The sequence below is a fragment of the Geotrypetes seraphini genome, chromosome 19, assembly GCF_902459505.1.
Source record: "Geotrypetes seraphini chromosome 19, aGeoSer1.1, whole genome shotgun sequence".
In the NCBI taxonomy this organism is placed as follows: Eukaryota; Metazoa; Chordata; class Amphibia; order Gymnophiona; family Dermophiidae; genus Geotrypetes; species Geotrypetes seraphini.
Window position 1 is genome coordinate 38,922,525 of NC_047102.1, and position 15,150 is coordinate 38,937,674.

Genomic DNA, 15,150 nt, shown 5'->3' on the forward strand with positions numbered 1-15,150 from the left:
ATGCATCTTTAGTAACAGCTTTGTTTTTGCTAAGGAAAGGCGGTATATTTAAGAAACTAAGGTACGCTAGCGCTTTTAGCGCAGGCAGGATTTTAGCACGCGCTGAACTCACGCTGCGCTTCTAGAACTAACGGCAGCTCAATGCTGGCGTTAATGTCTAGCGCACGTGGCAACTTAGTGGCAGGCAGGATTTTAGCGCGCACTGAACCCACGCTGCGCTTCTAGAACTAACGGCAGCTCAATGCTGGCGTTAAGGTCTAGCGCACATGGCAATTTAGCGCGCGCTATTCCGCGTGTTAAGGCCCTAACACACCTTTGTAAAAGGAGCCCTAAACCATAAATTAGAAAGCTGAGACAGCACAGGCTGTCTCCTATCCTCCGATCTCAGCGCACAGGCTGGGGCATAAGAGCACCATACGCGAGTCCAATAAAAACGTGGAAACAGAAGAAGGATAAAACAGCCTCACGTGAGCAATGTAGAGAATACAGTTATCCTTTTTAAATTTATATATTTTTAATAATTATCCCTCCCTTTTATGAAGCCGCTTTAGGCTTTTTTTATCATCGGCCGCAGCGGTAAAAACTCTTGACACTCATAAAATTCCCATGAGCGGCGGCCAACGATAAAAAAGCTTAACGCGGCTTCATAAAACAGGGAGGAAGTTTTTTAAATTGTATTTATTGTTAATAGTTTTTTTATGTGCTTGCTGTTTTTAGTTTTTACATACAACCCCTGCTGTCTGTGCCACCTACCACTGGACTTAATTGACTTAGGAGTCCACCAGGCTATATCCACCCCCACACACTCGGCCGGCCACATCTTAGACCTAGTTTTCATACACGAAGACCTAATCATAGAGCCCCAATGAGTGAGCTGCACTTCCATTCCAGTTCTATAGTCAGATCACCACCTCATTGAATTCCAACTTCCACACATAGCCATCCCTGCCCCAGTGAAAGACCCCACTCTAGCCAGACAAACTTGGATCATGGACTCAGTTAACCCTCTAGACATGGCTGCCAGAATTCAAGACCTCAGCAAAACCTGCAACCACCATCTCCACTCCATTGACCTGGCCGCCTCTACCTGGCACTCACAAATCCAGTCCCTCTATGACAACCTTGCCCAGAAAAAAAAACCTACCTCATTAGTCACCAACAAATCTTTAGCCCCCCTGGTTTACCGGCGACCTTCAATCCCTAAAGAGAACTCTGAGGAAAGCAGAGAGCAAATGGGTCAAGCACCCAAACGAGGAGACAAAGGCACACTGGAAAAGTCTATCAACCACCTACAAATCCACCACACACAACCAAGTTTCAAAGTTTGTCACTTGATATACTGTCTACAAATGAATAACTAAACGGTTTACAATAATGTTATAATAATAAAAAACAACAACCAATGTCAAGTAAAAATTAGAGAATAAAATCTCCCTCTCTTACACCCTTCTGCCTTCTGCCTTAACCCCAAATGTATTGTAATGGTCGTTCTCTAAAATCTGTTTTAAATCATCTGTATTATGTCAAAAATATATGTGAAACCACTATCTGTGGCTTTTAGAGTGTACATCGCCTAGATATTTTGATAGGCGATTCAAAAAAATGCTAATAAACTTGAAACTTAATAATAATAAACTTTGCTTGCCTTCACACAGACTTGGAAGTATGGGGCAGATGCATTTCCTGCTTTTTAATGCCAATATACTCATCTTACTGGTGTTCAGCCATATTTTGCTATCGGGTATCCTCTTGCATCAAAAGCTCCTACACATGAGCTTCCTCTCCCTGCCCCATACAATCATTATATAGCCATAACATACCTCTGCTTACAAACACTGTGGCCATTATGAAAAGTGGATTTAGTAATGAAATAACACATTCTTTTTGTTTTTGTGTTCTTAAAAATAGCTTGTGTTACCCAATGGCATACGTGTAATTGAAATTTGGAATCCACATCAAAATAGCACCTTCTTAGTTAAGGAAGTAGCAAAGATTCCTTCTTACTTGAAAGATTCTTGAGCCCTAGACCCATTCTAGTGACACTAGATGTGGTGTCGCTTTACACGAAGATCCCACAGGAAGGAGCTCTATCTGTCATCAAGGACACTCTTGAAAGGAGAGGAAGAGAGTTTTTGATGCATCTAGCACAATGGGTGATAGAGAGGAACTATTTGAATTTGAAGGGACATACTATCAACAAACCCAAGGGGTAGCAATGGGGGCAACGCTGGCCCCGTCAGTAGCTACCTTATATGTAGGACAGTTTGAAGATAGAGAGATATATCAATCAACCTTTTTTCAATATATTTCTTTATGGAAGAGGTTTCTTGATGATATCTTCTTCCTATGGGAGGGTCCTGAACGAGATCTTTTAGACTTTTTAAGTTGGATTAACACTAAAGACCCGCATCTACAGTTTATCCCTTCTTATAGTACTGATAGAATAGAATTTTTAGATATGATAATAATTAAGGAAGAATTCTGTTTAACCACGCCATTATTTAGGAAACCAGTAGCTAGGAACACTATTACATTTCTCCAGCCATCACCCATACCACCTTAAGTTTAATCTTCCAGTAAGCCAGTTCTTGAGATTATGCAGAGTGTCATCTAGTCAGAGAGATTTCAAGGAAGCAGAAGATCAATTAAAACTACGGTTTGAAGCCAGAGGATACCCCCCAAAGGCTATAAAACAAGCGTATACAAGGACAAAATATGCCAATAGAGAGTTACTATTAGCTGAAAAAGAAGTTGAAAGGGATTTAGATAGGTTGATTTGTGGGTTGAATGCTAAGCTTGAGTGGAACTCTTTCATCTAACACATAGCCTGGGGGAGGGATTTTTCAAGTATTTGTGTATAGTACCCAATGAGCATTAAGGGGACGGACCTATGAGTTCTGAGCCACGTTATGACGTGGTCTCAGCTGATTGGACCTTCCTCTCTATTTAAAGCAGAAAAGAACGCCGCCGTTCATATCTGAAGACTAAATGGTCACAGTTCCTGGCGGTGCAATAGTAGGTAAGAGCATAGATACTTTGTTGCCGAGTGTAAGTTAAAACTGGGTTACATTGTTTCTGAAAGAACAAGAAATAATTACAGCTTTTATGTCTTGATAGGGGTTGAGCCTTGACAAAGTTGAGCAGGCAAAACATGTTGGCAGTAAGATCCCTAGCCAGAGACCACATAACGCTAAGCTAAGTATATGCTTAAAATAATCTTGAATAAGTTCAATGCACATAAAAGTTAAAGTCTTAAAAAGACAAATAAGATTAAAAAGTGGGACCCGATGACGAGTTGATACATAAATCTTAGAGCAATGAGATAAATTGAGTTCTAAGTGGTGCCGCTGAGGATCCTGATTAAGAGATTAAAAGCATACATTAATAAGGGTTGTAAGACAAAATAGTGGATAAGTTAACCACTGTTTTTGATGACGACGAGAATGTATTTTGCATCATAGTTTTCAACAGAGGTATTTACCCAGGGGGGGCGCTAGTGAGCCAACTGACAGATGGTAACATAGCTCTGGAGCTCCGGCTGCATCGTTGTAAAATCAATATAATTGACCGGTAAAATCGCAAATTTCACGGGAGTGCCTATCGAAGCGACCTTTCTAAATATTATGGCAACATCTAAAGTAGGTAAAAGACATAAGCCTGACCCACCATCTCCCCAAAAATCCTCCTGCCCACTTAAATCACACTCTGCGGACCAACTGCAAGTATTCAGTGGCATAGCTGGGCACTGAATATCCAGAGCTAATTAGTGGTCAGCATTTGAAAAACACTGACCCCTGCAGGCTGAATATTGACTGGAAAGTTTATATGTATGTTACAAATTAGTCTGTTGCTGGATTCACACCCAGGGTTCCCACAGAGCACTTATTACTCTCAGCACACACACACATCTCCAAGGAAGCAGGTTCTCCCTGGGGAGGGGGAGATTTCCTTTTAAGTTCCTGGCGTAGAAGTTCCTTCTAAAAGATAACACAAAGATGGATATGGGGTTTTCCAAATGTCTGTACTTAACTTAAGTGCAAAACAAATACTGCACTGACTTAGGGCTAGAGTCACAAACCTGCCCAATCAGAACCGACCCGTACTCGATCTGGGCAGGTCCGATGGATTCTGGAAACTCAAATATGCAGATGGGGGCGAGGGGAGGAACGTCCCCATCTGTCGGTACGGATCGCTGGTGTGCGATCCCCAATCATGCACAGACCATCTGCTTTCCCTGCAGATGGCCTGCGCATGCGTTTTGTGTCTGGGTTTGGTTTTTTTTATTGCTGGTTTATTGTTTGTTTGTTTTTTACAAGCGCTGACTCTCCTGCTCTCCCAGCCCTGCTCTTGCCGGCCAGACTCTCCTGCTCTCTGCCGTGGTCGGAGCATACCGTGAATGATTTTCTGCACCCGCCAGCACCCCAGCTGCCCTCTCCTGCCTCTTTTTTTGACTGCAGTAATGGATGCAACACTTTAAGACGCACTTTAAATTTAGCATCTGTAACACAGGTGGAAAGGAGGTTTTTGCCAGTGACGTTATCTAACCTTCTTAAGCTTAAAAGAGGGGCTCCCTGAAGGGTCTGAGGCTTTTTCTCCTTGATCAACTGTTTGTATGCTGTCTTTGTTGATTCTACCATTTTTATCCAGGTTATTTTGTGAGTGATAGAATTCCCCCCTTCCCCCATCAGCTGAGCGGTAGGGACTTCCCAAAGCCGCGATTCTGTAACCGGCACCCTAGAATGATACAGAATCGTGGCTGATAGGATTGGGGGGGGGGGAGGGGGGAATTCCCCTGTCGCAATCAGCTGCTGCAGCCTAGCAGCAAAGATAAGCTGCTGAAATGTAGGCTAGGATTTTCCAGGCCTACATTTCAGCCACCTATCTTGAATGAATAGGCGCGATTCTGGAACTGGTGCTCTCGAATGACAGGCGATTGGTGACTCCTTTTAAGGTGGCCATCGACTTGGGTGCCAGCTACAGAATCGGGCCTTTACTGTGTAACTTAAAAGGGGAGGTTCATGAGTGGCTCAGAGGTGTTCACTAAAGATGCTCACAGTATTATAGAATTTGAGAGATCCACCTCTAATTTATGCGCTGGGATTTACACCTAGCTTCAGTTGCCCAAAGTTGGTTGTGGATTCCAGTGCTACACACTATTCTACAAATGGTGCCCAGTTCAGAGTGTCATTTATAGACCAGCATGCAACGTGCATTTTTTTCAGCGCCCTCATTTGGGTGTCATTATTGAATCTAGTCATAAGTACACTGCATATAATACTGTCAGTTCTGTACACAGCAGTCAGCATTTAAATACATTTATACCTTGGCACAAGTTCTGACGAGTAAAGTTGGGTGCTGAAATGCTGATGGAGGCTTAACTCTAGGCACCCTTTGTAGAATTATCTCCTTAGTGCACAGTATGTTATTCCTGTATATATGCACATAAGTACGATAGACTAGGATTTACCTACACACTGACCTGCAAAAGTGCCAGTAGGATGCTTAACCAAGATTCCGTAACAGCGTGTCTATTTGGCATAGCAAATATATTCAAGGGTGAAGCATGGGTGTGGGCCTACAGTGGGTCAAATTGGGGGGGGGGGGGTCATCTTTACAACAGGAGGCAGTAAGTGAGTGGGAGTTTCCAATTTGGAGGAAGGAAGGAAATGGCACTAATTCTGGATGCCATGGGGGAGGGAGAAAGGAGAGAGAGGATTACCTGAATATAAACCATCATTTTATATTTGAGTTAACATTTCTAAATCCCCTCCCCCCCCTCTTTTCTATCTCAATTTATATTTGGATGAGTTAATATTCAAATATATACGGTAACTTATAGACTACTGTAACTCGTCACATACTTACTGCATTTACTGACCCAAGGTTAAGCCAGGACTATGGCTGTTATAACTGCACGTATGCAAAGGATAGGCACACAAATGCTAGGTTACACTAATATTCTATATCGACAACTTCTCAAGGGCCACAACCTAGGGTTACCATATGACTCCAGGAAAAGGAAGGCGGATTAAGACATCCGTGTTTTACTTCCATTGCTTTCAATGGAAGTAAAACTGGGATGTCTCAATCCATCTTCCTTTTTCTGGAGCCATATGGTAACCCTACCACAACCTAGTCAGGTTTTCAGGATTTTCACAATGAATATACATATAGATATCATGCATATTTATTGGGGAAATCCTGAAGACCCGAGTGGGTTGTGGTCCTCGAGGACAAAGGTTGCCCACATGTGCTATAATGGAATCTGAGCACCTAAATGGAAGCACCAGACAATGTAAAGGCTCTTACTAAATTTGGAGTACAGAGGGTCAGATTATTATTACTACATATTTATTATACTGCTTCAGTGGCATAGTAAGGGGGGAGTGAGGGGATCGGTTCACCCCGGGTGCCATGTTGGTTGGGGGTGTTGACATCACTCCTCCTCTCCGCCCCGCCTCTTCCCATGCCTCCCCTCCACACATATGCCCCCTTTCCTTCCCCCATACCTCTAGTTCAAGATGATGTTTGTGGCGGTCAACAACGTGCTCTTCGGGCCCCCATTAGCTCTCCTGCTGACATCACTTCCTGGTGGCGTGCATAGGAAGTGAAGTCAGAGAGAGAGCCGATGGGGTCGCGAGGAGCATGTTGTTGAATGCCGTGAGCAACAACTTCAACTAGAGGTGCAGGGGAAGGGGGACATGTGCGGCAGGCGGGACCAGGCAAGGAGTGGAGGGGGCATGCACAGCAGGCGAGATTGCGGAAGGAGCTGGGGGGGGGTCCACAGCTCACTCTCGCTACACAACTGTAGTGCTTTCAACCAAGTACTTTACAAATTAAAATCTAACAAAACAGGAATTATGTTTATTTACATTTATAAAAATGTAGTGTTAAGATGAAGGTTGTGTACAAAAATTATGGAAAAGAAAGACATGCTAAAAACAACGCAATTTCAAAAGACCTGCTGGTTGCGGCTCCACCGAAGAGGAATAACGAAAATATGATACAGATTCTGTAAGAAGACAGGATGAGTAGCAAGCATGAAACGAAGAGGAGGAAGAACCTGAAACTTGAAGACAGCAACCCAATTCCTGAGATCCATGGACAAGAGTGTAGTGGTGCACCAAGGAGGAAACGGCTCCATACTTCCACATAGGTGAACACAGGCTGTGATAACAAGACTGGAAAGCATAAGCTTAGCTATGCTGTTCTGAAAGCAGTCATGATCTGGAGAGCTGTTTTCAAACCGTTCACCCAGGTATCCTGACCTGTCTGGAAGTCCAGAAAACAAACATAAACCTGTCTAGAAGACGACTTTATGTTTCCACAGTGCCTGAATTGAGAGGTATTTCTGGCGCAAGGAGATGACAGGCCTGGGAAACAATCTGATATACTGCAAATCCATTTCCAATATGCACGTGTTCTTTTCAAGCCATTTTTTGCCTACACACATTGCAGGTGCAAAATGCATGTAGGAAATCTTCAAAGAGAACAAAAGAATCCACAGACTTTCCAAAAATTGATTTCGTCATCCATGACTGCTTGGCAGCCAACTAAGATTCTCAAAATGGACTGAAATCATTATGCAAATAATAATAATTAGGTTGGTTTTTGTTTTTACAAATATTAACTTTCCAGGAATTTCCTAGTTAGAATCAGTGAACATACATGTTGTTGGTCCCTGAGTACGAGATAAAATGTGCCTCCATTGTCATCTCCAGGCTGAATCGAAGGCAGAATTAACACCCAAAATACAGGCATGTTCATTCCTAGAAACATGCTAATCAAAATTGCCGTTCTGTCCGAGATCGCCATCATCCATGGCCACAGTGGGTTCTCCTTTGATGTGCAGAATCTTTGGAGCTTGCAGGGGAATTAATGTTGTTGCTGGGGATGGAGATGAGCCTAAAACGTCTGCAGTAGGCAAAGAAGAGGCTGGGACTATTTTTGGAGGAAACGAGGTGTCTGGGACTCCTCTGTTATGGGTAAACTGTCTTGGCACTGTTGTGCGAAGCACAAAAGGAGTTCTAACTGTTGTCTGAGGCTCAAAGGAGGATAGTCCAGATGATGCATGAGTAGATATGTTCTGCGATGGAAAAGCAGACGCAACAATAGGGGGAGAAGAGTGCCTGAGCATGCTTACAGAAGACAAGGAAGGGTCAAGAACAGCTGGAGGACTTGAAGGATGTGTGAACACAGCTGGGGATGGGAGGGTGAGGTTAGGTGCTGCGGGAGAAGGCCAAGTTACATTAGATAAATCTATAAGAGATTTTGGAGGAGCAGACACAGTTGGAACAGAAGAATAATTGGGCATAGCTGCAGGGGATGACAAGGGTCCAGATGTAACTGACGATGGTAGTGAAGGGTTTAATGTAGCTGTGACTGTGTTTCTTCTCAACATAAATCTGAAGAGCTGGGAATGTTGATTGAGAACGGTAGGAACTGCAGAGGGGTTGGAAACGATTGAGGTTGCAAGTGAAGAGGCATGCCTTCTAGGATGTCTGGAACCCTTCGAGGAATATTCGTCTTGCAAATGATAGGAAGCAGGAAGATTCTGTGGAAAAGTGGAATCCAACTCTAAAAATAAAGATATCAGTATTAGTGTGTACTTCAAAAGAGGCAAAACAAGGCACAGAAGAGAAAAAAAAAAAACACGACTTTACAGGCTTACATATTAACAGGCAGCAAAATTATCAGGTACCTAGCACTGCCTAATTGGCTTATTGCCTGTGTTAAACCGCTGTTTAAATGTAGAACAGCGGTTCTAAACCCTGTCCTAAGGGACCCCCAGCCAGTTGGGTTTTCAGGATATCCTTAATGAGACATATTTGCATGCCTGTCTCCTCCATTATATGCAAATCTCTCTCATTCATATTCATTAGCGCATGTTTTGTCTTGGTTTGTTATTTGGGTAGCTGCCACAGCCGTAGCGCACGATCCAGGTTTAATTGGTTTTGGGATTTGGGAGCAGATGTACGACAGGAGGGTTATATAGATAGTGTGGTTACTGAATCAAGGAATTAGTATGGAGGTTTGGCTGTTTCTGCTGGGAGGCAGAGCTAATGCGCGGCTTTTGTTTTGTTGTGTTTTGATATTTGGGCAGGTCTAGGAGTGATTAGATTTTGGGCTATGAATATGTTAGGTGGGCAGCATATGTAGTGTGGAATGTTTTTGGGTTATTTGTATAGTGGGAGGGGCAAGGTAGCATGTCAATCATGCTGGGAATGTGTAAAGCAGCGGTTGTTTTAAATGCCGTCGGCAGCAGTATTGTCCAAAGGATTTGGAGTTTCTCCCAAAGGTAATAGCTAAGTTTAAAATGTAGCACTGAGATTAAGTTTCAAGTTTGTTTCTTAGTTGATAAAATCACTTTTTTCAAAGATTACAAAGCGATGAACAATATATATATTTTTTTTTTTAAAGAGGGAGACATACAATATAGGGATAGACAGACATACATTTCATAGGGAAATTGGGGAAGAACTACAATTTAATATAGGAAAGAGAACAAATAAGGAAAAAAAACAATAGGTACAATTAATGTAATGTAATGTAATTTATTTCTTATATACCGCTACATCCGTTAGGTTCTAAGCGGTTTGAAGAAAATATACATTAAGATTATAAATGAGAAGTAAGAAGGTACTTAAAAATTCCCTTACTGTCCCGAAGGCTCACAATCTAACTAAAGTACCTGGAAATTAATAAATAAGAGAAAATAAAGATGGTTGAAAAAAGAAAAATTCTATGTGAATTTATAGGATGGAAATTAAACTGACAGTGAAGAACTGTATGAAAAATACATATGGAATGCAGTTAGAGAGGGTAGGTTACAATCTATTTATGGTATTTGTTTAATTGGACGGTGTTAAGGTGGGTAATTTGGGGGAAGGTTATCTGAAGGTAGGTGAATCTTCTGGAGGTAAAAGAGGAGGGGTTAAGATATTTGGATGAATTTTTTGAAAAGCAGGGTTTTGATTTCTTTTCTGAATGTTTTGAAGTTGTCTGATATTGTCATAAGATTGGAGATGGAATGGTTGATTTTTGCTGCTTGTGTTGCCAGAAGGTTGTCAAACATTTTCTTGCGATGTGTGCCTTTGAGTGGGGGGAAGGCGAAAGGGTTCGAGGTTCTTCTGTGTCTTGAGGTGGAGATTTGGTTTAAGCGGTTGTTTAGATAGGAGGGGGAAGAGCCGTGTACCGTATTTTCACGCAAATAACACGCACCCGTATAAAACGCGCACACGTGTATAGCGCGCAGAAATCACGATGATAAGCACAAAAACTTTGGTATAACGCGCTCACGATTATACCGCGCATGCTGCCCGACTCTCCGTTCACCCCCCTGACTTCCGTGCACTGCCCCGCCTCTCCGTGCGCTGTCCCGACTCTCCGTTCACCCCCCCCCCTGACTTCCGTGCACTGCCCCGACTTTCCGTGCGCTGTCCCGACTCTCCGTTCACCCCCCCTGACTTCCGTGCACTGCCCTGACTTTCCGTGCGCTGTCCCGACTCTCCGTTCACCCCCCCTGACTTCCGTGCACTGTCCCCCCTTGAAGGTCTGTCCCCATCCTGAAAGCCTGATGCCCCCCCCCGACGTCCGATACATCCCTCCCCCCGAAGGACCGCCGATTCCCCAACAATATCGGGCCAGGAGGGAGCCCAAATCCTCCTGGCCACGGCGACCCCCTAACCCCACCCCGCACTACATTACGGGCAGGAGGGATCCCAGGCCCTCCTGCCCTCGACGCAAACCCCCCTCCCCCCAACGACCGCCCCCCCAGCCGACCCGCGACCACCCTGGCGACCCCCACGACCCCCCCACCCCCCTTCCCCGTACCTTTGGTAGTTGGGCCAGAAGGGAGCCCAAACCCTCCTGGCCACGGCGACCCCCTAACCCCACCCCGCACTACATTACGGGCAGGAGGGATCCCAGGCCCTCCTGCCCTCGACGCAAACCCCCCTCCCCCCCAACGACCGCCCCCCCCCAAGAACCTCCGACCGCCCCCCCAGCCGACCCGCGACCCCCCTGGCGACCCCCACGACCCCCCCACCCCCCTTCCCCGTACCTTTGGTAGTTGGCCGGATAGACGGGAGCCAAACCCGCCTGTCCGGCAGGCAGCCAACGAAGGAATGAGGCCGGATTGGCCCATCCATCCTAAAGCTCCGCCTACTGGTGGGGCCTAAGGCGCGTGGGCCAATCAGAATAGGCCCTGGAGCCTTAGGTCCCACCTGGGGGCGCGGCCTGAGGCACATGGTCGGGTTGGGCCCATGTGCCTCAGGCCGCGCCCCCAGGTGGGACCTAAGGCTCCAGGGCCTATTCTGATTGGCCCACGCGCCTTAGGCCCCACCAGTAGGCGGAGCTTTAGGATGGATGGGCCAATCCGGCCTCATTCCTTCGTTGGCTGCCTGCCGGACAGGCGGGTTTGGCTCCCGTCTGTCCGGCCAACTACCAAAGGTACGGGGAAGGGGGGTGGGGGGGTCGTGGGGGTCGCCAGGGGGATCGTGGGTCGGCTGGGGGGCGGTCGGAGGTTCTTGGGGGGGGACGGTCGTTGGGGGGGAGGGGGGTTTGCGTCGAGGGCAGGAGGGCCTGGGATCCCTCCTGCCCGTAATGTAGTGCGGGGTGGGGTTAGGGGGTCGCCGTGGCCAGGAGGGTTTGGGCTCCCTTCTGGCCCGATATTGTCGGGAAGTCGGCGGTCCTTCGGGGTGGGGGTGCGAGTGGTCCTGCCGGGGGGGGGGGATGTATCGGACGTCGGGGAGTCGGCCGGGCAGGAGGGCTTGGGCTCCCTCTTGCTCCGATCGTGGATGCGGGTGCGGGTGGGAGCGCGTGCGAGCGGTCGTTCGGGGTGGGGGTGCGAATGGTCCTGCCGGGGGGGGGGGGATGTATCGGACGTCGGGGAGTCGGCCGGGCAAGAGGGCTTGGGCTCCCTCTTGCTCCGATCGTGGATGCGGGTGGGAGCGCGTGCGAGTGGTCGTTCGGGGTGGGGGTGCGAGTGGTCCTGCTGGGAGGGTGAATCGGGCATCGGGCGGGGTGGGAACTATGTTTTAAAACTTTTGTATACCGCGCTCACGCATATAACGCGCGAGGGGTATGCGCGGTAGGTAAAAACGCGTATAACGCGCGCGTTATATGCGTGAAAATACGGTAATGCTTTGAATATCAGGCAGTAGAATTTAAATTGGATTCGTGCTTGTATGGGTAGCCAGTGAGAGTCTAAGAAGGCAGTTGTTATGTGATCATATTTTTTGAGTGAGTAGATCAATCTGAGGGCGGTGTTTTGTATGGTCTGGAGTTGTTTTATCATAGTGGCTGGACAAGGAAGATATAGGGAGTTGCAATAATCCAGAAGATGGATAATAATGGTAGAAGATGGTTAAAGTATAGGCCTGGAAATTGTAAGATGTGCACATAGGATTTGAATGCATGTTTTTTTTTGTGTTATTTGTTTATTTTTATACAGGGTGCCCTCTCCTAATGAAGCCAAAATTGGTGAAACTCAAGTTAGGGGGCGTCTTTAAGTGAATGTAAGATGTTTGTTAATGCCCAGGGGACAAGATAATCCATGGCAGGATTGGAATCACTTGTAAGATAAGTCATTTGACGACATTGTATAAGTTGGGAAGTTCTGTAATTGCATTGTGCGACTTAGGTGATTAAGGGACAGTGATCAAGTTTCAAATTTTCAAGTTTCATTTAAAATGTGATAAATCGCTTAATCATACTTCTAAGCGATGAACATTGTTAAAAATTGACAACATAACAAGGGGTACCATATAACAGACGTACAAAAGACGAACAGGACTTACTGTGCCAAAGGGAGAAGAGGGGAAGAGATACAATATTAGACAGGAAAGAAGACAAGTATTTATAAATTTAATAGCAAAGTATGGAAGATCCGGTGAGGAAGTAGTACATAAAACCTGACACAATGAATTTGGATGAGTGCTAGGTGGTACTTCTGAGGATCTATAAATGTTGTACTATTTACTGTGAAGAGAGTTAGGAGGGGTAAGAGAATATACACCCTCCCAATCTGATGTTAGCATAATGCATCACTATTTCTCACACTAACCATCCATAAGGCAAAGAAAGCAGTTACTTCCTCCCCATCGCCACAGCCAAAATAAAATTATTCTCACAGATTCCCTCCCCCTTAAACCTCAACACAGAGAGGACCAGCAAGGTAGCAAGATGAATACACCCTACTTGCAACTTGCTGCATTATATATTTAAAAAAATAGATGGTCAAATCAAAAGCTAAAGCAATTGTTATTTCTCACACAGCTATGTTCAAGAGTGTATTAGCATTACTTAATGTATGTGTCAAAGCTTAGCACGAATGAGTCTCAGTTCTAGGTAGGACAATTTGTTTCTCAGTCATCTGGTCTACGTTGGGATGAAAGCCAATTCCTGCCCAACTAAAAGCAACTGTCTGTTTGTATATTATCTTTGTACACACTGCAAGTTTATTTTGTAGTCACCGCAAGTTTACTTAGAAACAATTACAATGCCTTACAGTCTACCTCAAGGATAGTCATCAAGAATTGACAAGTACCCATTTGCAGGAACTCGGTCTACCTTCAGAAAGAAGAGAGACAACCTAGGACTTAATGTGAATTGCCAATCAGGAAGAGACCAAAGCCGGCATCAAATTATCAGACACAGAGCAAAGAAGCTTTTCTAAAATTCTTAAGAAAGACAGAGGTTGGGATTTGCACATCCAGAAACCATATACAGAAATCTGCCCAGCTGTATGCAAAAAAAGACTATAAGGTACTATCATACCTATTTGTGATACATAAAAAGGAGACAAGCTGAACTATAGAGATAGTACCATATTTCCTGAAGCAGTGGCATCATGATTTTTTGCAACATTTTTTATTTAAACTTTGATATATGCCTTTAGTCAAAGACAGCAAAGAGGTTTACAAAATAGAAATGTCTAGGAGGGTCACGTGATGTGCTGGGCTTAGCAGGATGCATCCGTGCTGAGCTCCTGTAAACCATATAGATAATATATGGTATATAAATTTTTAAATAAAAGTTGGTCGCTGTACCTCAAGAAAGACATGGCGATACTTGAGAAGGTCCAGAGAAGAGCTACGAAAATGATAAATGGTATGGAGGACTGTTCATCCAGCTGACAGGCTGGATAAGCTGGGGCTCTTCTCCCTGGAAAAGAGGAGGCTTAGGGGAGACATGATAGAAACTTTCAAGATCATGAAGGGCATGGAGAAGGTAGACAAGGATAGATTCTTCAAACTACGGGGAACCACAGGCACAAGAGGGCACTCAGAGAAACTGGAAGGGGAGAAGTTTAGAACAAATGCCAGGAGGTTCTTCTTCACACAGAGAGTTGTGGACACATGGAACATGCTCCCGGAGGAAGTGGTCGGGCAGAGTACGCTACGGGGATTCAAAGAGGGATTGGATGGATTCCTGAAGGATAGGGGGATTGAGGGATACAGATAAGGGCAGATAAGAATATGGAAAGAGTATAGATAAAAAAAGAGGGCTATAGGGCTAAATCAAGATAACATGACAGGTCATGGACCTGATGGGCCGCCGCGGGTGCGGACTGCTGGGCACGATGGACCTCTGCTCTGACCCAGCGGAGGCAAATTCTTATGTTCTTAAGTTGGGTGGTTCTTTTTCCCTTTTTGTTTTAAAGCTTACCCTGAGACTCCAGAGCCAGTGAGGATTTCAGGAAATAAATTTGCATACCCTGAATCTTTTGCATATTCATGGTGGATATCCTGAAAATCCGTGTGGCTGTTTCTGCCCATCTCCTCCAAGAACTTACCATCAGAACACGTTGGGCAGCATTCTCCAGGAGAATGCACAAGGGGCTGGCGACAGGTCACTTTGGGGCATGAATCCCCTCGCCATTCACACTGTACATCTCCAGACTGGGAAAAAAAAAAGAAAGAGACAACATGACCCTTTATTGACTTACCTGTGTATGTATTAATTGCAGCATAAATGTGGTTCACCAGAAAAGGGCACTATGCAAAACAGCGCATGCATGGAGCCCTCCCTCATACTGCAAGCTGGCCATTATAAGTTTGATCACATTACTCCCCTACTTAAAGCAGTTTACTAGCTCCCTGTTACACACTGCATTACCTATAAGATTCTTTTGCTTGTCTGTGGGGG

At 45.2% G+C, this 15,150-nt stretch overlaps 2 protein-coding genes across 3 annotated transcripts in view; one reads left to right on the forward strand and one right to left on the reverse strand.

Annotated features, from left to right (window-relative positions):
* Positions 1-15,150, forward strand: part of LOC117352262 — an 80,392-nt gene that overhangs the window by 16,947 nt on the left and 48,295 nt on the right. The window lies entirely within an intron of this gene.
* VWCE (von Willebrand factor C and EGF domains) overlaps positions 6,861-15,150 on the reverse strand; it is a 79,244-nt gene continuing 70,954 nt past the window's right edge. For both annotated transcript variants that reach the window (XM_033928603.1, XM_033928604.1), the window contains 2 exons: positions 14,798-14,903; positions 6,861-8,577 (listed from right to left, as the gene is read on the reverse strand). In XM_033928603.1, coding sequence (XP_033784494.1) covers positions 7,781-8,577; positions 14,798-14,903 — 903 coding nt within the window. In that variant the 3' untranslated portion in view covers positions 6,861-7,780. The remainder of the gene's footprint in view (positions 8,578-14,797; positions 14,904-15,150) is intronic.